This window comes from Carcharodon carcharias, chromosome 19, assembly GCF_017639515.1.
Source record: "Carcharodon carcharias isolate sCarCar2 chromosome 19, sCarCar2.pri, whole genome shotgun sequence".
NCBI lineage: Eukaryota > Metazoa > Chordata > Chondrichthyes > Lamniformes > Lamnidae > Carcharodon > Carcharodon carcharias.
Genome location: NC_054485.1, coordinates 106,753,146 through 106,781,109, shown reverse-complemented (window position 1 = coordinate 106,781,109; position 27,964 = coordinate 106,753,146). Strand labels below are relative to the sequence as shown.

The following is a 27,964-nucleotide window of genomic DNA, read 5'->3' as shown; positions in this document are numbered from 1 at the left end:
TGTGCCTGTTTCAGGACAGATGTTAGGCACCTATCAGGTAAGGTAGGAGTATCAAATGCTTACACAAAGTCAACAGAAGTCAAAACCTGCACACGGGGAAGACATAGAGTGGAAGTATCCAAGTGGTTTGGTTTTACAGATATTCCATTTGCAATGGTTCTATTCAACTTGCTTCCATCCAGCCTCACCACCACGTTACTGCTTTATTCCCTACTTGTGATTCTCCTGATTTACTTCATCACCAGTTCCAGAAGCAGCCCTCAGACTAACTACCCCCCTGGACCCACACCCCTCCCAATAATTGGCAACCTGCACCAGCTGGAGCTGAAGGGACTTTACAAATCTCTGGTCAAGGTAAGAAAATTGGTCACCAATCAGGCATTATGGTTAGTGGTTAACAGTGGATGCTTGAGAATCTTATAGAGCTGATTTTTTTTTTTAGAATTTGTTAGTTTACATTCCCATTGTGTACGGGTATGTTTCAGTCCTTTAAGAAGATATCTTGACAAGTTCCTAAGAGGAGAGGACGTTTAGGGTTTGGATTGTAGGGTTAGTCCATTTTGTTCACCTAAGTAACAATACTAACCGTGGGCTGTTTGAACTTGCTTTGTTGCCTTATAGAATATTGCCAATGTTTATCCTGAAGTTGATCACATGTTGTTTTCCCTGTAAGTTTCTTTTCTCCCTTTGGAGTCAGTATGAATTGCAGTTGGAAATGATAACTATAAAGAATTAGTATTTATACAATGCCTCCGTTACCGAATCACAGAATTGTTATGGTGCATTCAGCCCATCGTGTCCGCACTGGCTCTCCGAGTGATCATTATGGGCAGAATTTTCTGGCTGGTGGGTGGGCGGAGTGGACTGGGTGTGGGCGGGTGCAGACGCGATCGGTTCCACGCTGCCATTTTATGTGGGCAGGCCAATTAAGGCCCGCCCAGCATGAATCACAGCTCCCAAGGGCAGTGGGAGTAGGCAGGCAGTGGCGGGACTGCAATGACCACTGGGTCCAATGGCAACACAGCAGCCTGTTTTAAAATGCTGCTGCAGCCTTTCGAAGGATGCCAAACATGGCTACTGGAAGGAGGCAGGAGGGTAAGGCAGGGGGGCACTGTGCCCCTCGGTTTTCTGACGATTGCCTTGCTGCCCTCCTCGAGGAGCTGGCAGCACAGTGAGAGGCCCTCATACACCAGGATGGGAGGAGGAGGCCCCCCCCGCAAAATGACCAAACATGCCTTGGAGGAGTGGCGGAGATAGTGAGCTCCCACGTGGATCCAGTGCCGCAAGCACTTCAATGACCTGTTGCGCTCAGGAAGGGTGCGTACCATGTTGGCACTGGTCACTTAACCCAGCAGGTAGGCTCACCCCCCGCCCCCCCTCACCCAAGGCTGAGTGTAGTGACTGCATGTGTCCTTCGCTGGGTGGGCCAGCAGATATTGTCCATGCCTAGGTCACCCGGAGAGGGTGGTGAGGAGATGGGTTCTGCACCCGCAGCATGTGGTACACTGAGACCCTCATTACTGTTTTGGGGGCAACCTGGAGGAGCTGCACCTGGGCGCAGTGCTGGAACTCCAGGACATGTCCGAGTCAGGGTGGCGAGATGCTGGGAGGGGAGCTCCAAGGTGGTGTGGCACCGATCGATCTGCTGTCCTCTGCGCTCCACGTGCTTGCACCTCCTTGCTATGGGAGGATATACCGTGTGGTGCCTAATGTGATGTCAGCAGCATTTGGCCAAGGGGAGGGGTGGGGGACAGGCTGAGTATCTTTGTGTGAGTGTTCGGCAGCAGCAGGGTGGAGGAGACACTGGAGCCCTGCAATGTCCCACTCTGGTTGGGGTGGGTCGTCCGCAAAGAGAATCCAGGTACAAGTAGCACTAATCAATGCTCTTCTCTCCTTTTCAGGAGAAGAATGCACATAATGCCGCCGAGCGGGCGAGGAGTGGCTGAGGGCTGGCCCAGGCTGTGATGCTTACCCAGTCCAAGCAGGAGGCCCTCGACCTGCAGAGGTGCCATGCGCCCAGGTCCACCGGTATCAGTGAGGCTGGGATGCCATGGGCAGATATGTTTGCCCAGCTGTGAGGTCAGCATTGTTCTCCCAACAGCCATGGCAGTGCTGAATATTCAGTGATTGAAGTTTGCAACATGGCTTGACCATTGCTTTTGGAAGGATGAGCGCATAATGATCCGGGAGACAGGGATGCACATTGTCATTGTCTCCATGTTAACTGGTCAAATGTCCCTGTTCTTCCTTTCAGCATCAGTGGAGCAGGGCTAGGAGGAGGAGGCACAGGGGCCCCCTCTCAAACCTGAGGGCCCTGAAGTCTTGGACTCACCAATGACATACCATCTCTGCCAGGCAGGCACCAGCATAGATACTAGCACCTCGATGGGAATTAGAACATCGGCTAGTGTCCCAGGGCACAGCGGTGAGGGTACTTCACTGTCGCTGGAGGAGCTGGCAGAGACAGAGAGTGCCAATGGCACCAGCAGTCAGAGGACTGCAGTGAACCAAGCACGTCCTCATTCAGAGCCTGATAATGTTCCTCTGGAGCCGTTCACGATGCAGCAAATGCAGGAAATGAGGCCAGGTGTATGGGACCATCTGGTGGAGATACATGGAGCTAAGTGTGGCTTGGTGTCCGTGGTGGAGGGGTCTATGTGGACCATCGCTGATGCAATGAGCGCCATGCATCTTCCATGGAGAGAGTGGTGACCCTTGTGGAAAGACTCCTCCAGGAGACCAATCAGGGCTTCCTGGGGATGTGCTCTGACCAGCAAACCCTCAACTGGTCAGTGCCAGTGTGGGAGATGGTCTGGGCACCAAGTTTCCCAGCTCGGTGCCCATCCATCCACGGTGAGTATGGAGGTCTGAAGTGATCTCATGTTGGCGTAGCAGCTGCCTGGCGTCTCTGCAGGCACTTTTCAGGGTGCTCCAGATAAGGGCAGCAGCTCCTCCACCCCTCTCCCAGTGGGCACTGCATCCGATGAGGCTGTGATGACTGGGGAGATACCAGCAACGGAACTGGCAGCTCCCTCCCAGGCGGGGCCAGCACAGGCTCCACAGGCCAGAGGACGACCACCAAGGTCATCGAGGCCAACAGGACAGCAGAGTCAGCAGGCTGTCTCAGAAGCCAGTCCCAGGGAGGGAGGCAGCACCAAGACGTAGCACCCCCCCCGGAAACAAAAACATTAGGCACCTTAGCCACATCAGGGGTCTATCACTGGTGCTTTTGTGTTGACCCGAAATGAGGTCTTTATGAGTTGGTGCAATTTTTAACACCTTTGTCATTTTGTTTTCTAAAGTTCCTTTGGTTGTAACATTAAATTCAGACATGTCACCATGGCTGAGGGTGTCTCTTCTCTTTTGTATGTAGATGGTTACCAATAATGTCATGAGTGATTTGTGGGACATTCAGCTTTATTGACAAGGCCCTTAGTGACTGTTCCTATCCAGGCAGATTTTGCACCTAGGTATCGAGTATGGAGCCTGCAGTCCAGGCTTGTCCTGGAGGTCTATCTGTGGTGTGCTAGCTGAAGGTTTGTTGGATTAAAGCCTCTCTGGAGAATGCCCAGGTCAGTGTCTACCCCCTCAGCATTTCCCTGTGCCTGCTCATCCTCGGACTCACTGCTGGACCCATCGTGTGCAGCTGCAGCCACTGTGTCTACATCTTCATCGCCCACAGCATCTCCCCTTTCCAGGGCAAGATTGTGGAGAGCGCAGCATGCAACCACTATCATCAAAACATGATCTGGGGGGTACTGGGTTGTGCTCCCTGTATGGTCCAGGCATCGGAAGCGCATCTTGAGAAGACCGATGCTCTCTCCACCACAGCCCTTGTGGGGGCGTGGCTCCTGTTGTACCGCTGGTCAGCTTCTGTTCTTGGATGGTGGAGAGACGTCATGAGCCACCTTCTGAGGGGATAGACCACGTCACCCAGCAGCCATCCATCCAGGCGGGCTGGAGCACTGAAGAGCGCCAGTACCTGGGAGTGTCTGAGGACATAGACATTGTGGGAGCTGCCTTGGTACCTTGCACAGACTTGCAGAATCAGCATCCTGTGATCACACACTAACTGCACGTTCATGGAGTGGAAGCCCTTCCTGTTGACGAAGGCACCAGGCTCACCTGCTGGCATCTTCATGGCCACATGTGTACGGTCTATAGCACCCTGGACACGGGGGAAGCCAGCAATGGCCACGAAGCCTCTGGCTCACTGTGTCTGGCTTGCCAGGTCCCAATGATAGTGGATGAAGGTCAATGGCCGTCTGAACAGAGCGCCTAAAACCTGCTTGACACAAGTGTGGACAGCTGATTGAGAAACACTGCAAAGATCACCCACCGAACCCTGGAAGAGCCAGAGCCATAGAAGTTGAGGGCAGCTGTGACCTTTAGAGCCACTAGCATGGGGCGTCCACCCACATAGTTCACAGAGATCTCAGGCCCAATCATCTGACAGATTTGGTCGACTGTCTCCCTTGAGAGAGGGAGCCTCCTTCGGCACTGTCTTCAGACATATTGAGGTAGCTGCTGCGCTGCCTGTACACCCTGGCAGCAGGATAGTGGCATCTTCTGCGGCCCCGTCCACCTTGGACTACCGCTCGTCCCTGCTCCTGTCCAAAGGTGGCTGCACTGGAGGCTGAATGTGCACTCCTGGCCTCCTCCCCCTTCTAATCCTCCCTTCCTCCTCAGAAGCCTCCAGTGGAGAGTTCAGCTCCCATTCCCAGGCTAAGGGAAGGCTTCCTGAACCTGCAGGCCCAAAAAAAGATTCCTCACTGCAGAGTGCTGACCTGAAGGTTGTGAGTCCAGACCAAGTAGCTGGTGTGCTTTTTGAAGTATTGCAGATCACACAGGCAAGCATCAGTAACTTTGAAAAATAAATATTTGACAGAGCACACTCTTATCCCACCCGTGGATGAGCTTTATACAAATGTGTCCTAGCCGCCTGCTCGTTGCGCCTGTGCAACGACCCGAAGATTGCATGGGCGCTGGAAAATCGCCATCAATTGGCACCTCAAGTGCCTTAAGTGGCCCGTTAATTAATGGCGGGTGCGCTTCAGAGATCATCAATTTATGCGTCAGCATGTGGTTCCCACCTCCGCATGCCAACAGGAAAATTACAGATTCATAGTCATAGAGGTCTACAGCACAGAAAAAGGCCCTTCAGCCCATCGAATCTGCGCTGCTCAAACAAGTACCTAACTATTGTAATCGCATTTTCCAGCACTCGGCCCATAGCCTTGTATACCATGGCATCGCAAGTGCACATCCAAATACTTCTTAAATGTTTCTGCCTCTATCACCCTTTCAGGCAGTGAGTCCCAGATTCCCACCACCCTCTGGGTGAAAAAATTGTTCCTCACATCCCCTCTCAACCTCCTGCCCCTTACCTTAAATCTATGTCCCCTGATTATTGATCCCTCCACCAAGGGGAAAGGTTCCTTTCTGTCTAACCCTATCTATGCCCCTCATAATTTTATACACCTCAATCATGTCCCCCCTCAACCTCCTCTGCTCCAACGAAAATAACCCGAGTCTATCCAATCTCTCCTCATAACTAAAACTCTCCAGCCCAGGCAACATCTTGGTAAATCTCCTCTGAACTCTCTCTACTGTGATTACATCCTTCCTATAATGTGGATTCCAAAACTGCAAGCAATACTCTAGCTGTAGCCTAACCAGTGTTTTATACAGTTCCAGCATAACCTCCCTGCTCTTATACTCTATGCCTCGGCTAATAAAGGCAAGTATTCCATATGCCTTCTTAACCACCTTATCTACCTGTCCTGCTACCTTAAGGGACCGGTGGACAAGCACACCAAGGTCCTTCTGATCTTCGGTACTTCCCAGGGTCCTACCATTCATTGTGTATTCCCGTGTCTTATTTGTCCTGCCCAAGAGCATCACCTCACAATTATCCGGATTAAGTTCCATTTGCCACTGATCAACCCATCTGACCAGCCTGTCTATATCCTCCTGTAATCTAAGGCTATCCTCCTCACTGTTTACCACCCCACCAATTTCCACGTCATCCACGAACTTACTGATCAACCCTCCTACATTCATGTTTAAATCATTTATATATACCACAAACTGGAAGGGACCCAAACACTGATCCCATGGAACCCCACTGGACCCAGGCATCCAGTCACAAAAGCACCCCTCAACTATCACCCTCTGCTTCCTGCCACTCAGGCAATCCTGGGTCCAATTTGCCAAATTGCCTTGGATCCCATGACCTTCATTATCAGTCTCTCATGCTGGATCTTATCAATAGCCTCGCTGAAGTCCAAGTAGACGACTTCTGCCCTGTGACTCAGTACCATTCTCCTACCTTTTCCCCATAACCCTGCACATTGTTTCAATCTAAATAATCATCTAATGCCCTCTTGAATACTTCAATTGAACCTGCCTCCACCACACTTTCGGCAGTGCATTCCAGACCCAAACCACTCGCTGTGTGAAAAATATTTTTTTCACATCTCATTTGCTTCTTTTGTAAATCACTTTAAGTTTGTGCCCTCTCGTTCTTGATCCTTTTATGAGCAGGAGCAGCTTCTCCCTATCTGCTCTGTCCAGCCCCTCATGATTTTGAACACTTCTATCAAATCTCCTCTTAGCCTTCTCCTCTCCAAGGAGAACAGTCCCAGCCTCTCAAATCTATCTTCACAACTGAAGTTTCCCACCCTGGACCTCAGCACAACCCAATGTCCTAACAACTAATTAAATACTTTTGAAGCATAGTCACTGTCATGATCTGGGAAAGATGCAGCAAATTTATGCAAAGCTAGCTCCCAAAAACAGCAAAGAGTGAACGATTGGATAATCTCTTTCATTGGCTGAGCAAAAAGCATTGGCTAGGATATTGTCCCCTGTTCTTCTTTGAAGTAGCACCATGACACATTTACCTGAGGGGCAATTGGAATGTTGGGGCAGAATTTTATGCTCCCCCATCAGCAGCATTGTGGATGCAGAGGGGGTGGGGGGGGTGGTTGTGAACGTAAAATTCCTCGGTTGGGCTTCTCCTGGATTCCCACGCGCCCCGACCTCTCTGCAATTTTACACTGGGGCGGGCAAGACATCTGACAGTCCACCCATCCTTGCCCAGTTGAGTCCCTTAAGTGGCCAATTATTGACCACTTAAGGGCTGTTTCCCATCCTGGCTCAATATTCAGGCTGGCAGGACGAGTTTGCGGGTATGGGGGAAGCGCGAAAATAATCGTGTTCAGGCCTCAGGCAGGAAGTTTGGGGGAAGGGGGGTGGGGGGGGGTGCTGCCTCCATCAGCAGTAGTTCCTTTTTATATCGGGTACCCCCCCGTCCTTTAAGGTCCAGTAACCTCAGGACTTCCATCCTCCAATGACACTCCAATCCACCTCTTTCCCTCCCCAGGCCTCCACCACCCATCGAAAATGTACCTGTTCCTGGAATCCCAGGATTTAGGCCCTGTGGACTGATTGCACTCAGTAAAGTTTCTGGAGCTGCAGGGACTGGAAAGCTGCCGGCCAATCAGACTGACTGGCAGCTAACTAAAGCAAGGCCTCCTTCCAAGTGAGGGGCAGAAGTCCCACCTCCAGCCAATTAATGCTCATTGGAGTGTGAAATGGCTGCAGGGTAGGCAGTGTCAGCAGGGATGTGTTCCCCCCCACCCCCCCCCCACCCCCCAGCTCTTCGGATGGCGGGAAGAGAAACCATTCGAAAAATCCCAAACTTTGGTTTAAATCTCCTCGGTACTGCTGTCAGGTGCCAGCTTTAATTATGTGCTCACATCCATGGAGGACAACTTGAACTCACAGCCTGCTGATTCAGCGGTGAGACTTCCACAACTGAGCTGAGGGCAGTGCATGAGGTTGTACCATCTGATGGACGGAGTGAATAGTGATGGGTTCATCGCTCTTACCTCACTTTTCTTCTTGTAGATTTAGTAAGCTGAGCACTGGACCACTGTCATCATTTACTCCTAAAGATCTAACATTACCCTTGGTTTTCTCTGAAAAATTTAACTTAATGGAAATTGTTCAATTTAAAACAGGTTCCAATTTAGGTCGATGTTATGACACAGCAATTGGTAAAGGCTGAGTTGTTTAAATCCCAGAGGAAAGCTTGAACAACTATCATAACATATATTTTCAATTGGTAAGTTTGAGATGCAGCTCTGAATTCAGGAATAAAACCACTGAGCCTCTAGAGGCTTTTTATCTAAAACTAAATTAAACATTTATTAATTTAACAACAAATTAAAAGGTATACACATGTCTACAAATTACTACCATAATAGTTTTTAAACAAATCCCCAAATTAATCACTCCCAGGTAAATCTTCACCAAGACTTTAAACAGACACCAGACAAAGCACATTTGACCTGGCAGATTCAAAATGCAATGTGCAGACACTGTTGTTGGCTTACAGGCTGGTTAGGTCTTGAGTGCCTCTGCCCTCCATACATTAAACTCCTTTCTGTTTATACCTAGCTTCCACTTTGAATGTAAATGTTCCATCGTATTACTAGTTTTTTTTTTAATTTAGCCTCTCTTAACAATAATTCTTTCATTCCACAAATTTTATTAGTAATATAAACACATTGCTTGGCATCTCCCAGCTTGGTGCAAGATTTTACCCATTCTTTTGAATGGTTTATTTAAAAGTGCAAATTGCATTTTACCTTTTAACTATGTTTATCTAATTAACATCTCAAACTATTGTACATCAAAGCACCCAGACTAGCTGGTTTTAATCCAATTAGAACACACACAGACACCCACATAGACACCCATATAGACACAGACCCTACTACAAGTCCAATTTTAAAATAATTTCCAATAACAATATAGACATTAATATCTCTTCATGACAGTCTTACACGTACTTTACTCTTAATCCAGGATTGCCCACTAGGAGTGCGTCAGATGCTGTTAAACACAGAAATACTAAGCTTCCTTGGTTGTGTAATCTTTCCAGTGTCACTAGTTTTCTTTGCTCCAATTTAACCACTCCTTACCTCAAGGGGCTCACCCATGTTGTTCCATGGATATGGGATGCCCTTCAGTACCTCACCTGCGTGCCTGCTCCTCAGGTGAAGCCAGACAGTGAGTATTAATGGGCTGCCCAACAGTAGCAGTATCATAGCTGGGCTCGATGCCGCTTCCAACTGATACCACCACAAGCACTTGTTTCCCAGGAGGTGCCACTTGTAGAATAGTTGCAACTTAGATACTTCTCTAGCCCAGAGATTGTCAAGGAATTAATAGCACCAGTGTCCAAACCATGTTAACGCAGACCAGGGATTGAACCCTAGACTAAACTATATGATTCAGAATTCAGTTTTACTTCTTTTTGAGGAGTGTAATCAGGTGATCACTTTTCTTACTGAGATGAAATATCACCAGAAGACAGTAAAAGGGAACTTGCACCAAGAATATCACCAAATCAACTGAACACCCAGGACAGTTTATTCCCTACGGAAATGATTGCCAGACTAGCATTCAGTACGAGTAAAACAAGAGAAAGAACCGAAGTGAGTGAGGGTGTAGTAGGTTAAAACTTACTCTTCACCTCTGGCACCTGAGTTTTAACTCAGTCAAGAACTGAGAGGGTGAAAGTCTCGACATAATGATCAGGCTGATTGATCAGCCTCATGGTTAGCTGAGTATCACTGGGTTAGTTGAGAATCATTGTGATATCTGTAGATTAGATGCTCACTACTTTAACTAGCTCAGCTGCCAGTTAGACATGAAGAACCTTTATACTCAGTGCAAACTGTACCTGACTAAGGGATACTCGAGGCTGACATTAGGTACCCACAATGTGAAAGTCTTTGATTTCCCAGCAACAACATCACTCAGATTTAAAGGCAACAAAATAAATATTAACTAGAAAAGGAACTATTCACTTTACCTTTGATGCCTGTGTTTCCTGCAAACCCTTTAATGTTCTTTCCTTCTTTTGGATCAGACATTAAATTGAGACCCTGCTGTCCTCTCTATAGATCTAAAGATCAAAGAAGAACAGTGGAGTTCTTCATGATGTCCCAGTCAATGTTTATCCCTCACCAACATAGATTATTCAGTCATTCTTCTTGTTGCTGTTTGAGGAGCCTTGCTGTGCACAACTTGGCTCCTGCATTTCCCTACATTATGGCAGTGGCTATATTTGAAAAATGCTACATTGGCTTTGGCACCTTGTTAGGCTGTGAAAGGTGCTAGAGAAATGCAATTTTATTCTCACATTGTGGGTACCAAATGTCAGCCTCAAGTATTTCTTTATGTCATCCATTGGACCCACCTCTGCTCTCCTTGACCCCATGAACTGCTGACCAGCCAAGTCCCCTTCCTGTCCCCATGTTACTTCACACTGTAGATGGTTCTCTCTGATCAGGCACTGCTTCTGCCCTTTCAAAGAAGCATTATCATCCCCTCCTCAAAAGCCCACCTTCAATCTCTCCACCTTTCAAACTACTTTATCTCATTAGCACAGCTTAAGCTGAATGGCCTCAGTTGTGCTCTATTATTTTATGATCCCCAAAGTCCTTTGTCGCTTCTTGATTGTGCTGTTGCCTCCCAAATCCAAGGCCATACTTGCCTGTCTGAAACTTTCTGATCAGGTTTTTGCCTAACCACAGCATAGAAATGGCCCTAGAACCAACGGCATAAATGAATCCTGTCTGATAGCGGTGCATCATTCCCATATTCTATCCCAGAACCAAGAACTTTCTGACCAATGAGAACATTGATACCTCAGTAGATCAAATTTCATATTTTCTCATTTATATTGAAATCTTCTAATGGCCTCACTTCTCCCTACTTGTGTATCCTCTTCCAGCACTATAACCCACTCCCACTACCCTCCATTCCTCTGAATCTGGCCTCATGTGCATTCCCCACCCTTTTTCTCACCACTGACTTCTTTAAGGAAGGAAATCTGCTTTCCTCACCTGGTCTGGCCTACATGTGACTCCAGACGCACAGCAATGTGGTTGATTCTTAAAAAAGCTCTCCAAACAAAGGAAATTAGGGATGGACAATAAATGCTGGCCTAGCCAGTGATGCCCACGTCCCACAAACAAATAATTTTAAAAAGCTGCCGGGACTCCATGTTCTGGATTCCTTCCCTAAATGCTTACCTCCATGCATGTGCTCATTAAGTACTTCCTTAAGACCTGGACCTTTTGACCAATCTTTCTATCAGCCCTACTTAATGGCTATTCTTCTGTCTTGGTGACCATGTTTTCATTGCAGCTCTGTGAAATACCTTGGAGTATTGTTTCTATGTTAAAAGTGCTGTATAAATGTAAAGGGGTGCCATGATTGTTGGTTACAACTGAAATTATAAACATGATCAAAAATGTGCAAACCAATCGATTTATAGAAGCTGAACAGTGTAGCAAGCTAACTCTCTGAAACAGCATCTGTTACCCTGCCCCAGACCCTTGGAAATTTTCCTTTGTTAGATATTTATTTCTTTCTCATTTAAAAACTCCCCTCATTGTTTCTTGTCAGGCATTTCATTCCTGAACAGGACTCTACACAGAATAAAACCTTTTAATCTCTCTCCCTCTTGAAAAATTTGAGTTAAGTAAAAACCAGCCATGCCATTTCATGGGGCTACTATTAATCCCCAGGCACAGCTTTAGGAGTACTCTGAGGGTAAAATCTCAGAGAATATGAAACTATTAGCTGCAAGTGGGAGACTGGAGGAAGACCTCTGGGACGTAGGTCAATGTGTTTGTAATTCTGACTTCCTGAGTTTGATTTTGGCTTTTAGCCCAGTTTGAGTCACGAGTTTGAACTCAATCATCAGCTGTTTTCCTACAGTGATGAGCATGCCTCAGTTGACATTTCCCCTCTTGACAATCGACAGAGATGGAGAACCAGCCACATGAGAAATCACAGGTTAAATCCAGCATTCCCATGCTTTTACAAGCATACACATTCAAAGGGAGGGTTAGATTGGTGATGGGAGTGCAATAATATTGGGGAAGTGGTGGTGGTATTGTTACTGGTCTGGTAATCCAGAGGCCCAGGGTAAAGCTCTGAAGAAGAGTCATATGGACTCAAAATATTAACCTGTTTCTCTTTCCACAGATGCTATCAGACCTGATGAGTTTTTCCAGCATTTTCTGATTTTATTTCATGTTTCCACCATCCGTAGTATTTTGCTTTTAAATAGTAAAGCTCTGGAGACTCGGGTTTGAATCCCTCCTCAGCAGATGGTGGAATTTGAATTCAATAAAAAGAAATCTGGAATTAAAAGTCTAATGATGACAATGAGCCATTGTTGACTGTTGCAAAAACCCATCTGGTTCATTAATGTCCATTAGGGAAGGAAATCTGCTGTTCTTTCCTGGTCTGGTCTCCATGTGACTCCAGACGCACAACAATGTAGTTGACTCTTAAAATGACTTCTGAACAAGGGCAATTAGGGATAGACAATAAATGCTGGCCTATCCAGAGATGCTCACACCCTATGATCAAATAAGGAAAAGATAATGAGTAATTCTAGAATGCAGGTTCCCTGAGACATGGCTCCCAACTAGATGGCTTAATGGTCCGTGACAGCTACATATTACATCACCAAGCTAGAAGGTAAAATATTTTTTCTTATATAGCATTGGATAGAGTATAGACGCAGGCCTTTCAGCTCAATTGGTAAGTGTAAAGTTTATGTGTGACACAGACCTCCTCTCGCCTCTCTTCATCTATTCTTATCTACTAATGCGACAAGCCACCTGCTAAGTGACGGACTTTGCTTGTTTCTTTTCTTTACAGCTGTCAGAGAAATATGGCTCAGTGTATTCCGTGAGACTGGGTCCGGAGAAAGTGGTGGTGCTAGCTGGGTATGAGACAGTGAAGAATGCTCTCGTCAACTATGCTGATGAATTCCTAGGAAGACCTGATGTACCAATCATGAACGTTCTGAAAGAAGGATCTGGTAAATTCTTGCTATTTGTTCTTAAACTGTGTGACCTTGCGACAGGAAGTGTCCTTGATAGTGCATTGAGGTACAAGGGAATATCCCTTATATTGGCTCCTCATTTCTCCAATTGAATTTCCCCCTTGCATTGGAAATATTACACTCAACCAAATTAATCACTTCTAATTTATAGGTTATCCGTGGAAGTAAACAGGGAAAACTATTTATTCCAACTCTTGTACAGTGCAACATGATTATGAGACTATTAAAAGCAGAAAATGTACTAGCTACTCAAACACACCTGTCTTCTCAGTAAATCATAATCTGCACTAAGTGGAAGAAAATACAATAACATCACAATATCCTGTTCTGTGTTACTCTTGAGGAGGTGTGAATAACATTATGCTCAGGACATGGCATGCAAATTCCAACAATTTCGTGAAAGTGGAATCAAGTGTTGTCTGTATAAATACGAAGGCACTAACACCTGGAGAGAAATTCAGAGCTCAGTTATTGTGGGTCATTGAACGTGACCTCCTCCCCAAGATATGTGATTGATCTGGTACTGATGGTTGGAAGCTAGAAGCTGCATGATAATTGTTTCAAAGGGACAAATATTTGTGGATTGTAGGGCACTAAAAATTTAGATTTCTAGCTAGGAATGAATAATCCCTAAGAATAATTTTTTAAAATGTCCTAGATAAAAAGATTTGTCATTTTATAGCAACTTTTCACATGCACTTTTAAATCATTCTTATTGCGTAGGAAAATATGGCAGCTAACTTGTGCACAGCAAGATCCCACAAACAACCATCCGATTGAATGGAGAATCCGAAGATCTGCTTTTGTTGGCATTGGTTGAGAGAGGGCTATTGGCCAGGGTACTAGGTGAACCCTCGACTCCTCTTTAAATAATGGCACTGGATGTTTAACATCCGACTGAACCAAAGGACAAGGCAGACAGGATTGAGCGTTCCATTGCATTCTAAATTCTGTCCAGCATTCGCAATGACAAGAAATGAGCAAAACAGGTGAAATGTCCATATTTAGGGGCAGGTGGGAATTATCTCAACAGTATTTGAGAAGGAAGATATAGAGAGTCTGTGAGGCACCCATTCATCTCTGAGGCATGTTGGACCAGTTCTCCAGTTGTGTTTGAATTCGAGCAGCCTAAATGCCAGAAGAACCTCTTTACCAATGCATTCTCAAATAGAATGTTACAGCACATATAAAGGGCATTAGGCCCAACAGATATTGCTGAGCCATACACAGGTTTCCTATTAAGGACAGTGGGGTATTTGTAGTATTTCTTTGTGTCTATGTGTAAGTGGTGCATTGTGATGAAATAGCCTATAAGTCTTCCTTTGAAATTCCCCAAAATGTTGTTGAAGAAACAGCAGAGAATTGGCATGCAATGTGGGAAGGTGGGTGGGTGGGTGGGTGGGGGGGTGGTGTTGGATGGGAGCGGGGTGTTTTCAAGAGACATTCTTATTCAGTGAATTGTCAGTTGTGTGATCTGGTGTGCATTGCCTGAAAGGGTGGTTGGAAACAGATTTAATAATAACTTTCAAAAGGGGATTGGAATTATTTGAAACAAAAAACTGTGCTTGGCTATAGGAAAAGAACAGGATAGTGGGACAAATTAGAAAGCTCTTCAAAGAGCCAGCACAGGAATGATGGACAGGATGCCCTCCTTTTGTTCCATGTGATTCGGTAGGTGATAACAGGGGTGTTCCTGTCACACTAGTATACAGAACTTGGCGCCCGCTGGCCTTTGATCTCTCCATCTCACTGAGCAAGGACTTACAAAGTTGACAAGCTCTTTGGGTTGTCCTATAGGTGTCGTTTGGTCCAATGGGGAGCCATGGAAACAAATGCGAAGGTTCATGCTATCGACCCTGCGGGATTTTGGAATGGGCAAGAAATCCATTGAGGAAAAGATAGTCGAGGAAGCTGGGTTCCTGGTGAAAAAGATTGAATCATACAAAGGTGAGCCTCTGTGTTAGCTCAGTCCTACTGAATGAGGATTTAATGTTTACACATGTCGATCTCACACATCAGATACTTTGAAGTTCCTGCCACACTGTCCTGCTTATGCCAAATCTTGGACATTGAAAAAAATCTTGTAAAATAAATTAGTAAAAAAGAAAGAAATGATTTAGAGGAACATTTTTCTCTCTTCCTATGTCTGGAACCATTGAATCACTTGATGGCAACTAATCAGCCAGGAAGGAATCTGTGCCTGGGGGGGATCAAGCCTATCTGATTTAATCAATCATTTAAATTAATGGATAGAAATCAACTGAGTTTCACTTGGGAATAAGCTCCTCTGCCCATATTTAAGCTGTATTTGCTAACTAGGTCTGAATGACTCATTCGTCCGAGATGGAGAAATAGATGAAAGGCCAAGCTCCACTGTGTAAGAAATCATTCAACAGAAACAATTCACATTTATATAGCGCCTTGAGCATATTAAACTGTTCCAAAGCATTTCACAAGGAGCACTCTCGAACAAAATCTGTTAATGAGCTACATGAGGAGATAATAAAAGAGGTGATCAAAAGATTTGTCAAAAGAGATGGGTTTAGGGGCAATCAGAAGGGTGGAAGGAGAGACTGAGAGGTTTAGGGGCTTGGCAGCTTAAGGCACAGATATCAATGGGGGAATGATGAAAATCAGGGATACACAAGAGGCCAGAATTGGATTCAAATTGAACTGAGTGAGAGGAGTTAATGAGCATCATCAGAAGATGTGGTTAGGTGACAACATACTTAGTTTAAATTCTGTAGAGTACAGTGTTAAGTGGATGTTGAAGGAGCAAGTTCTACTGTTGTGAGAAGCTCTCATTAATGAGTTGAATGGGAGGTAGTAAGGTGTATTTCCAACTTTTCACCAGGTAGCTATGATGTATTTATCTACATGCATGTCTGTCTGTCTGTGTATTTGTGCATGTGCAAAAATGTGCATGAAGGTTTGGAAACACACAAACTCAGATTCAGGAAAACCTCTCCGAATTATTAACATTTATCTGTCCCCACTCTGCATCTTCATGTTTGCAGATCAGCCGTTTAGCACGGATGTTATAACAAACTTTGCTACAGCCAATGTCATCTGCTCCATTGTATTTGGCGACCGGTTTGATTATGAGGACAAGACATTTCTCAGCATAGGAAACATGGTCCATGAAAGCTTTCGACTGCTTGGCAGCCCCATGGTCCAGGTAACTCCAGCAGCTGACAACTGTGGAAATGTCATGATCTACAGATTGCTATAACACTTCCATCCCTCAGAGCTGGAAATAGTCTTGAGCCCTGATTATAAAGAAAGGGGACTGCGTTCAGAAGGAAAAAGAGCAGTTCTCTTTGAGTTGCAATCTTTGGCTGCCAGCTTGACTCGGTTGTTAAAGTCAAATTGCCTGGATCAGAAAGTTGTGGGCTCGAGACTTCCTGCAAGGTTTACATTTCACTTATGTTTAATATAAATTGAATTTAGCGGTGCTGTGTTGAGAGAATTCTGCACTGCTAGACATGATTAGGCTCATTTTATATTGGGTGGAGGTATAACGGATATTGAATTAGCCAACCTACTATACAACATGGTTTGATTTCCCTTTCTGTTCAAGCCAATGGAGCAGAGAGACAGGTGGCGTGTACAATGGGTGGTCCATTTGCCTGTTTTACACTACCAGTTTCTACTATACAGATCAGCTGTGATCTAATTGAATGGCAGAACAGGCTCAAGTGGTTCTTTGGCCTAATTCCTCTTTAAATGTTCCCACTAATTAATCCTGTGCAATGTAAAATATGAAGGTTTAACAGTTTAAAGTATTGGATGCAAGAATGTTAACCCATTTAAAGTACGTGAATTAATGATTTCATTAAAATAATACATTTGATCCATTATCATTGTACAACATAATTTCCAGGTTCAAGTGACTTTAGAACAAAATTGTTGCTAGATATGTTTTAATACCTGTTGTTTTCCCCCATGCAAATATTAGCTTAGAAGCTATGATCTGTTGCTCGTACCAAATTATTTTGCCAGTAACTGATGGTTTAATATAATGTTCGCCAGGTGTATAATGCTTACCCATTGCTGAGGTTTCTACCTGGAAGTCACAAAGAGATTTGCAAACAATTTGAGATGCTGAAGACATGTTTGAAGGACATCATCAATGTTAAACAACAGGAGTTAAATGAAAATGACATTAGGAGTTTCATTGATACGTACATTGTCAAACAGCAAGAGGTAGGGGCATAATGTATATGCAGTAATTAAAAGGATGCAATTACAATGATAATCAACACCGAGCTCAGCGGGCAGCACTCTCACTCCTGAGTCGGAAAGTCAAGTCTCACTCCAGAGACTTGAGCACATAATCCAGGCTGACATACCAGGGCAGACTGAGAGGATGCTCCACTGCCAGAGGTGCTGCCTCTTAAATGAGATGTTAAACCAGGACCCTGCCTCCCCTCTCAGGTAAATACAAAAGATCCCATTGCAATATTTTGGAGAAGAGCAAGAAAATTCGGTCCAATTTTTATCCCCCAACCGACATCACCAAAAACTGAATAATAGATTACCAGCTCATTAGCACATTCCTGTTTGTGAGATCTTGCTGTCCATAAATTAACTTTTCCTATGTTATAACAGTAGCTAAACTTCAAAAGTACTTCATTAGGTATAAAGTGTTTTGGGACGTTCTGAGGTTGTGAAGGGTGCCATATAAATGCAAGACTTTCTTTCACATTAACACGGGCTTGGATTTTTGCTCCTGGTTCAAGAGAGCAGAATTAGGACATTTTCCGGCTCTGCAAATACAACCCGGCAGAAAGTGTCTCAGAAGGTTGGATTTTTGTTCTGGGATGGCAGGATTTTCTGAGAGACAGGCCCACTACCCCCAGAATGCATGGAGAGGCAAGCTGGACAGAAGACCTGTCTCTTTGCTTCAGCACTAGGTCCAAGATTTTAAAAGAAAACAATAAAACAAAAACACAGTCTTCCACCTGTACCCCTCCCACCATAGCCGCCCCCCCCCCCCCCTCCCCACACATGCTCCCCATGCCAACCCATTTCACCTCATGTCCTCTACCCACCCTCAAGGCTCCCATACCCTCCATGCCAACCTAAGCCCCTCTAACCAACCTATAACCCCTCATACCCTCCATGCCAACCTATGCCCCTCCACCCATATCCACATGGCCCATTAAATCCCCTTGCCAACAGTGTCAGCTCATGCCAACCTATGCCCCCATCCATCACCCTTTATTTTTACATTCATTATTCCAACTCATCCAGTATCCACCATGGGCAGACCTGAGGCCCTACGCTGAGATTAAATAAAATAAAGTTCACAAAAAAACACTCTGGTTCATAAAAACACATTCACTACATTTACATTCCTTCAACTACATCCTTATAAAAACTAACATTTCATTCGAGTGCTTAATTCCTTCTAAAAACAAACATTGGAATTCATAGCCCCACTTCAAAGAGCCCATAAATACTGGAAGCTGGAATCAAACTGTGAAATGCAAGGCACACTACTATGATAATGGAAGCTTGTGAAATCAGTCATGAAGCACTAATCTGGTAATGGTAACCCTCAGATTTATGTCAGCAGACATGGTGAGAAAGCAAGCAATGATATTTTTAAACACGCCAGGCATTTTTTCAATTGTTTAAAGGGCAGGAGTTTTAAATGCCTTGAAAGCTAGACACTTGCATTTGAAAGCTCATTTTGACACTTTTGACAGTTGCTTTGACAGCTAAGATAAGAAATAGGAGTTTTTGACAGCTGCCTTTGACAGTTCATTTTGATATTTTCACAGTTCCAATGAGCTTGACAGTTAATGAATTTATGCCCTTTTTAAGCACACTCCTGTCTATTTTAACAATACCAAGGGGCACCTTACCTCTCCTAAGGGGCACCTGACTTCTCCCAAAGGTGTCCCAGGACCATATGCAAAGGGGTACTGTACCTCTCCAACAGGACACCCCACCTTCCCCTCCCAAAAGGCTTCACAATTTTGAGACCTGCTTCTGCCAGGTCTAACCTGGAATTATCATGATAATTTATACAACCAAGTAACTAAAGTGAAGCTTATACTAAATCAGAATAATAGCAACTTGGGAATTGTAAAAATGCATACTGCACATTAACAGAGACGGAGCATTGAATATTCTGATCTCATTATGTGACCCTTTGTTTCCTTTTCTAGGAGGCAGGGAACCCAGACACATATTTCAATGAGAAGAACTTACTGATCACAACAAGTGATCTGTTCATTGCGGGAATGGGAACTGCTGCCACCACCATTCGCTGGGCACTTTACATCATGATGAAATACCCAGATATCCAGAGTAAGAAAGAACATCAAATATCCCTTTCGTTTTTCCAGCACAACTGGACATTTGCCAGGCTACAGCTCACTCTGGCGCACCAATTAACCTTCTCAAAAGCTTAAGGAAAGGCTTCCCGTCTTTCCTATTCTCAACATAGGAATGGAATCTTTCCTTAGTCAGTCAGATGTCCAAAAACCCATCGCCATCTTTACCAACATTCAAACTTCTGAGAAACCAAATTAGTACTCAAAGGATGGCACAAGCAGAAGAAGGATTTCATTATGAGGACAGGCTCTATAGACTAGGCATGCCTTGAGTTATAGAAGGTTAATGAGTCATCAAATTGAGGCATTTAAAATGATTAAAGGGTTTGATAGGGTAGGTAGATAGAAACTTTCTTCTGGTGGTGGTGGGGCTGACAGTGGGCAGACTGGAACAGGAGAACATAACCTTAAAATTCAATCTGGGCCATTCAGGGCTGATGTCTGCGAACGCTTCTTCACACAAGGATGGTGAAAATCGGGAATCTCTCCGCCATAAACATTGTCGAGGTTTGGAGTGAATTGAAAATGTCGAACCTGAGATTGAAAGATTTTTGTTAGCTTAAGGGAATTAGGAGTTATGGAACCAAGGCGGGTGCATGGAGTTAAGGTACAGGTCAACCACGACCTAATTAAATAGTGGAAGAAGTCTGAGGGGCTGAGTGGCCTCTTCCTGGTCCTGTTTTCCTATAAGAGTTTCTGTTTGACTGGCCACAAGTAAGTAACTCTCAAGCTGGAAAACACCATACTTTCTTCAGAAAAATAAAATTGCAAATTCTGGACATATGTAGTGAGCCAATCAGCATCAGTGAGAATGAAAAGAAGGAGCTTGAGGTCTATCAGGTATAACCTTTCATGATGGAAGGTGCACACTCAAAAGTTGGCAGATCACAGGCCATGGGTTGGCAGGAACCAAGGCTTAGGGACCACCCTCAGTATGCATAGAGATAGAATTTAACTAGCGATAACAAACAGCCACATGGCATAGGTAAGTCTCCTGTCCATTGTGGCTTCCAAGATTATCCTCAGCCAATTGGAAAGAGCCTCAGCTCCCCAGTGACAATCCCACCTCTTCCAGCCAAGGCCTTAGATTGTTGCCCCAATCAGCAGCAGAACCTGGAGAGGCCTGTTTCAGAGGGTCGACTCAGATCCAGCCCCTCATCATGTGGAACTGCACTGAGCTGAACCACTTCAGGGGCAGCAATGGTGGAATGGAAGAGACTGGGAAATAAAGAAATACCACATTTTTTAAAGCCAGTCTTTGGGATTACACTATCTGCTGCCAAACAATGATTTACATCAGAACCATCAGGAGCATTGCTTTTGTCTTTATTGTATAATCTGGATTACGTGTGTCAGATGGGTGGGAGAAGAATGGGAGGTATGGGGAAAGCTGTCCATTATACCTTTCCCTTGACGTTCAGTCGGTGAGTGTGACAGACGTCAGATGTGGTGCTACCCAATTCATGCTGCCCTCAAGCCACATTTACTACCTTTTCCTGTTGCAGGGAAAGTTCAGGAAGAAATTGACCGAGCGATTGGATCAGAGCGATCTCCCAGGATGGAGGACCGGAAGCATATGCCCTACACTGATGCAGTTATCCACGAGGTGCAGAGGTTTGCAAACATTGCCCCCCTAGGCATCCCACGATCCACAACTGTGGACATCAACTTCCAAGGGTACTTTATCCCTAAGGTAGAGAATGTAAATCTATCACAAGTAAGAGTTTATTTGACCGGTTGCAGGATATAATGTCCCACCATTTTACGGTATTCAAAAGGCTGGACCCAAACAAATTGTTAAATCATTTGATTGATATGACCAAACATGAATAAAAAGCAAGAATTTGACCTGTGTGCCCTGTCCAATTGCCCAAACTTTCTGTCCACTTGATTAACGAGCTGCCTGAGGGCCCACAGCTGGCATTCACAGATCACCAGTCTAACTTCAATCCTCAGTAATGGGCTTTGGGCTGGCATCATTCTCCATTTGCCATGGCAAACCAACACAATCCAGTTTCACCTCCCCAGTGTCTCTTCAAGCTTGCCTCTTGTTTTCCAGGCTGATGTCAAGGCAGCAAACTGCATCATAAGTGAGCACTAGATGAATGTTTTTGTTTTGCTCCATAGGGAACTTATATCGTTCCTTTACTGGCTTCAGTACTTTATGACAAAAACCAATGGGAAAAACCTGACGAGTTCAACCCAGCTCACTTTCTGGATGCCAATGGCAAGTTTGTGAGGAGAGATGCCTTCATACCTTTCTCTGCAGGTAACTCATCTGGGATGTTACCCAGCATTAAAAAATAAAAAATCATGAATAGTTTGCATGTATCTATGTAACTAACATATTTTCACACAGGAACACTGAGAGGCCTGTCAGCCCCCTGAGCATGTTCTGACATTCAACTAAATCACTGCTGATCTGTATCGGAACTCTTAATCACCTTGGATCCGTAACCCTTAATACCCTCACCTAATAATAATCTATAAATTTCAGTTTTGACATTTTCAATTGACAACGCCCCATCCCCATCCCATCTCCACAGTTTTTTTGGGGGAGTTCCAGATTCCAACTGAAGAAGTGCTTCCTGACATCTTTGAACAGCCTTGTTCTAATTTTAAAGTTATGCCCCCTTTTTCTGACTCTTCCCCCACAAGAGGAAAGAGTTTCTCTCTCCCAACCCTATCAACTAATCTCCTCAATTACATCACCCATAATTCTTCACTACTCCATGGAGTACAAGCCCAGTCAATGCAACTTTTCCTCACAATTTAACTCTTTTAGCCACGGTATCATTTGTTAACAGGATCCATGCTGGTTGGTGAAGTTAAAAATAAGACACAGCTGCTTTCTTTGCTGGAGAGAGTTTATTTACTTAGCTCACAGTCCACACTACTCCACCCCCATAGTGTCCCATTTATAGGTGCACAAATATTCATCTCCTATTTTACAATGTAATTGCCATAAAACCTTAACAATATAAAATATTGACATTATTCTGGTGAATCTTCATTGCACTCACTCCAAAGCTAATGTTTTCTCTCTGAGGTGCAGTACCCAATACTGAACACAGTATTCCAGATGAGGGCCTCAGTTGGCCTCTGTAAAATTGAAGCATGACTTCCTCCCCTTTGTGTTCCAGCCCCACTGAGATAAAGCCCTGCACTACGATAGCATTTTCAATTACTTTTTATATCTGTCTACCAGCCCTAAAAATGATTTGTGCACTTGGATTCCCAAGTCTCTCTGCTCGTCTGCAGATTAGAACTCTATAAATAATTGCGTTGTACACAGATCTCAGATTGCTCCCCATTGTTTGTACTGCATGGGTTCAATTGCACTCCTGTTGTTTAACTGGGATGTTCTTTTTGCCACCATTTGTCTCTCCACTCCTGATGTATGTATTACATAGCATTTACAGCATATGAACATGTTATTCGGCATATGCCAGTGTTTATTCTCCACATGAGCCCCCTTCCATTCTGATTACATCATCTAACCTCATCAAAAAAGTTTCCTTTTATTGCTTTCACCCTCATCTACTTAGCTCCCTCATAAACTGTGGCTAGCTGGGTTGACTGAACAATTTAACCTTCTCTCTTTAGTTTGCCATTCCCCACTCTCTGCAGGGAAGGCTGCTCCTAGGAAGTCATACCTTGGAAATTCATTTTGATTTCCCAATGTTAAAATGAATGGATGGAAAATCGAACCACAAGTCGTGATTCTCAATCTCCTTGTGAGCTTCACTTCTCATTAGTGAAATTGTCCCTCATGGTGCATATTAGCTGCTTTTCGATTGGTGTCAATGCCAACTGGCCAGGCTTCATGTGGTGTTGGTGAGCTAACTGGCTGTGGAGCAATCACTGGTGAAGACTATTCCCAGCCTACCTGGCATCAGACAGGGTGGGAAGGAATTCCAGATGATTTCTGCTGTTCTGTACCTTGGGACACAGAATCCAATTGCCCACTTGGGCATCATATGTACTGATGCCCTCATTTGTGAACTACTAACTCAATATTAGATAGTGATTGTATGCGGGACCTTCCTCATGCAGATCATTCAGTGCCATGATACATAGGATCCCCCGATGAAGATTTATGAATACAAGGCTAATGAGAGACAGGCAAAGACCCTCTTTTCCATCCAGTCTGCCCCACACAATCGTGATACCTCATGTCATACAATGTATCGACAAGGTGATAAAAATTGCTTCAGAAGATCCCTCTGGCCCTTATAATTCAACGCAGTGCCTACTTTTTGAAAGAGCTGATCTCCAACCAGAGGTCCAGCTCTCACTTGAAGTTCATCGATTCAGTGTCTACCGAGTGAGGCAGCGACCTGTTCCTGAGGCCCATTGTTCGCTAGGAAACGACCTCCTGACATATTACCTAGATCCGGCCTTACATAATTTAAAATTGTGGCCGCTGGTCCTCCCAAACCTACTATCTGTCAAATGGAACACAATCTATTCTGTCATCATCTTATAAGGTTCAATCAGATCACCTCAAAGTTTATGTTTCTCTAAAGCGTAAAGTACCAGTTGTTTTAACTGATCTTGATGACTAAGATATTTTTACACGGTCTCCTCCATATTAGGGAAACCAAAAACAAATTTAATGATCCCTGTGCTGAACACCTCTATTCAGTCCACAAGTGTGACTCTGAGCTCCTGGTCACTTGCCATTTTAATTGTTCACCCCATTCTGACCCCTCTGGCCTCAGCCTCCCATACTGTTCAACCTCAACACAAGCTCGAGAAACAGCACCTCATTTTTCAATTAGGTACTTTAAAGCAGTGACACTCAAATATTTTTGTCCATGGACTTCTTGTGGGGCGGGGAGGGGGGGGTGTGGGCGCAAAGACCTCACTGACCACCTATCTAGTCCTCCCACTTTCACTCGCTATTACAAAAAAGCTCGTCAGAGTTAATGGGCACACAATACATTTAAGTGCATTAATTTTTTTAAATTAAATGTCATAAGTAAATTATTCATTCAAGTCAGAAACAAAAACATAGGCATTTTCATATAACAGAAGAGAACACATTTATTTGAAACATTGCAGTATGTTATAAAATAATCACACTAATATTCCTCTTAAAACCATACTAATCAGGAAAAATTAACAGTGACATGAATTTTTTTATGAAGCTACATTGTAGTGTTTGTGCTTACTTCAACTCCAGCTGCTCATCCAGGAGCCAGTTTGTGCAAAATTGGCCACAATTTTAAGTTGTGTAAGGCCAGATCTAAGACGTCAGGAGGTCATTCCCTAGAGAGTAGTGGACGTCACATGAGTGGTGATGCTGAGGGCTCCGGCCTGTTCTCTCCTATGGCCTCAGCCATGCATTTTGGGGTCCACATGGGGTTTACACTTTGCAAACCTTTGCTTTACAGCCACCCAAATTCTAACTCAGCGACTTCAGATGATAGCCATAACTCCAATTTGTTTTGGATAGAAGGTGTTGGTGATGATTCTGCTGTTCATTTAAGTCACTTTTTTTCCTTTCACCCTATCATTGACCTTCCCCTTTGTTCTTCCCTCTGCTTCCCCTTTCTTTATGCCTGTACTTTCTTAAAAAATCAGTTACGTTTCTCATCAATCTCAAGGTCAGAGACTTGAAGTGAAAACTGTTTTTCTCTCTGCAGACGCTGCCTGACCTGTTGAGTATTTCCAGCATTTTCTGTTCACATTTCAGATCTCCAACATCACAGTATTTTGTCTTTTGGATACTTGCGCTGACAAGGCAACTGTTAACAATGTGTCTTGCTTCTTGCTTTGGTCCAACAGGTCGCAGGATTTGCCCAGGAAAGACTCTGGCCAAGGTGGAGCTCTTCCTGTTCTTTGTATCTTTGCTGCAGAAGTTTGACTTGCATTCTCCACCTGGAGTGACTGAATTAGACCTCACCCCGGTCGTGGGGGGAATATTGAATCCAAAGCCTCATCAGGTGTGCGTTAAACCTCACATCTGCCATCGCTGATCAGCCCTAACATTCTCAAAGTGCAGACAGATTATTGCAAAGACTTCGATGATTAATAGGGTCTTGCAGCATTGCTAATCAGTCATCTAATCATTTTAGTGTAAGATCCTTCTTTTGTTACATTGTGTTTTCTGTCCATTTTATTCTGACTAGTTTATCTACCAGGCGGCTCAATAAAATGTAGTATTGTTGAAAAATATGTCATCTTTAAAATCTATCATTGGGCTCATCAAGTAAATTGACATGAAATCTCCAAGCCTTCATGTCTACCACAACGACCCTTTAACTGCTGCTTATTGAGTCAGCGGTTGAAATAAGTATTAACATGCAGATTGAGAGACAACAAGTATTGCATTATAGATGGGTAAACGGGAGAATATTCCCCCTCCAACCACCTCCCCACCCCACCCCATCCATTCTGTTGCTGTTGTTATTGGGTTATCTTGGAAGACTTTGGTTGCCTTACTCTTAGCAAGAGATCTGGCTGGAAGCAAAGATCTTTTTACAGAATAGCCTTTATTTACATATTCAACTATGTACAGGGTCAAAAAGCACTCGGACAGAGCCACTGCTCCTCTTTCACATTGTCCTCGTTCTCTTCTGTGTGATACCATTACTACACGGCTCCTTACGTACATGCTCAGTATTTATTGTTAAAGTAGTGTCAGGGTTAACCCCTTACTCTACACTTGTTACAACCAATGCAGTTGGTAAAGGTGAGTTATTTAAAATTCCCAGAGGGAAACCTTAAACAACTGTCATTACCTATAACTTTATGTGTTATGTTTGAGATGCAACTCCAAATTCAGGGAGCAGACCACCAGTTCTCGAGACTTTACATTAAACTAATTGAAACATTTTATTAGTTTACACAGGTTAAGATCTATTCACATGGCTACAAATTACTACTGTCATAACTTTTAACAAATTCCCAAACTAATCTCCATTAAGGCAACAGCAACCCATAGACTTAACCAGACACCAGGCAAAACATTTTCACCTTACAAATTCAAAATGAGGCTCTTTTCACTGAGTGGAGCCAGTTGGAGGCTACAGCTGCCTTTTGTTCTCAAATTGCCTGTGCTCTGCACACCCAAAAACCACTGAAGTTGTACCTACCACCTCTGATTAATTTCAAGTTCTCGTCTCACCAGCCTCTTTAAACTTCACATTTTAACAATGAAATCCCTTTCATAGTATCTATTTTATTAGTAACATAAACATATGGTTTGGGATCTGCTAGAAAGGCATCAAGTTATCACCCCACGTCTTGAATGCTCTATTCAAAAAATGTAAATACACTTTACCTCTCTGTTTACATCTCAAACTAATACATATCAAAGTACATATCAAAACTAGTTCATATCAGGCTGACCACAGTTCGAAACTTCAAACGGCAAAAGGCACTCATCGGCATTCTTCTTTAAATATGCAGATAAGCTCTGATGATGTCATTGGGACTCTACTGCTATTTTCACCGGAATAGCAGGAGCATTCAAGCCACAAGGCTAAAGCTTGTGAGATCCAGACTGAGGGGCAGAATAGGCTCGGGTACATTTTTACAATTTTTAACAAGCTTCCTTCTATAGGCCAGAACCCAGACTGGCAAAAGATAAGGCTGAAGCATATGCTACAATCTTCAGCCAGAAGTGCTGAATGGATGATCCATCTTGACCTCCTCCGGAGGTCCCCAGCATCACAGATGACAGTCTTCAGCCTATTTGATCCATTCCATGTGATGTCAAGAAATGGCTGAGGGCACTGGGTACCGCAAAGGCTATGGGCCTGACAATATTCCAGCAAGAATACTGAAGACTTGTGTTCCAGAATTTGCCACACCTCTAGCAAAGCTGTTCCAGTACAGCTACAACACTGGCATCTAACCGGCTATGTGGGAAATTTCCCAGATATGTCCTGTATACAAAAAGCAGAACAAATACAGCCTTGCCAATTATCCCCATCAGTCTACACTCCATTGTCAGTAAAGTAATGGAAAGGGTCATCAACAATGCTATCAAGCAGCACTTGCTTAGCAATAACTTGCTCACTGATGCTCAGTTTGGGTTCAGCCAGGGCCACTCAGCTCCTGACCTCATTACAGCCTTGGTTCAAAAGTGGACAAAAGAGCTGAACCCCCGAGGTGAGGTGAGAGTGACTGCCCTTGACCTCAAGACAGCATTTGACCAAGTGTGGCATCAAGGACCCCTAGCAAAACTGCAGTCAGTGGAAATCAGGGGGAAAACTCCACTGGTTGGAGTCATACCTAGCACAGAGGAAGATGGTTGTTATTTTTAGAGGTCACTGATCTCAGTTACAGAACATCATTGCAGGAGTTCCTCAGGGTAGTGTCCTAGGCCCAGCCATCTTCAGCTGCTTCATCAATGACCCTCCTTCCATCATAAGGTCAGAAGTGGGATGTTCGCTGATGATTGCACAATGTTCGACACCATTCGCGACTCCTCAGATACTGAAGCAGCCCATATCCAAATGCAGCAAGACCTGGACAATATCCAGACTTGGGCTGACATAAGGCAAGTTACATTTGTGCCACATAAGTGCCAGGCAATGGCCATCTCCAACAAAAGAGAATCTATCTATCCTCCCTTGATGTTCAATGGCATTACAATCATTGGATCCCCCACTATCAACATCCTGAGGGTTACCATTGACCAGAAACTGGACTAGCC

At 44.3% G+C, this 27,964-nt stretch overlaps 1 protein-coding gene across 1 annotated transcript; it reads left to right on the top strand.

The window, feature by feature from the left end:
* Nucleotides 1-153: 153 nt before the first annotated feature.
* LOC121291316 (cytochrome P450 2K6-like) lies at nt 154-25,277 on the top strand. The gene is made up of 9 exons (XM_041212388.1): nt 154-354; nt 12,760-12,922; nt 14,744-14,893; nt 15,964-16,124; nt 16,979-17,152; nt 19,126-19,267; nt 20,799-20,986; nt 21,421-21,562; nt 25,087-25,277. Exons 1-9 carry the CDS (start codon nt 154-156, stop codon nt 25,275-25,277), a joined length of 1,512 nt encoding a protein of 503 aa, XP_041068322.1.
* Nucleotides 25,278-27,964: the final 2,687 nt, after the last annotated feature.

What these genes read in the sequence shown, in the direction of transcription:
- LOC121291316 (XM_041212388.1), top strand. Translation starts at nt 154, where the DNA reads ATGGTTCTATTCAACTTGCTTCCATCCAGCCTCACCACCACGTTACTG. An exon ending in CGTTCTGAAAGAAGGATCTG is followed by an intron (nt 12,923 to 14,743) that starts GTAAATTCTTGC and finishes GTTGTCCTATAG; the next exon opens with GTGTCGTTTGGTCCAATGGG. An exon ending in TTGGCAGCCCCATGGTCCAG is followed by an intron (nt 16,125 to 16,978) that starts GTAACTCCAGCA and finishes AATGTTCGCCAG; the next exon opens with GTGTATAATGCTTACCCATT.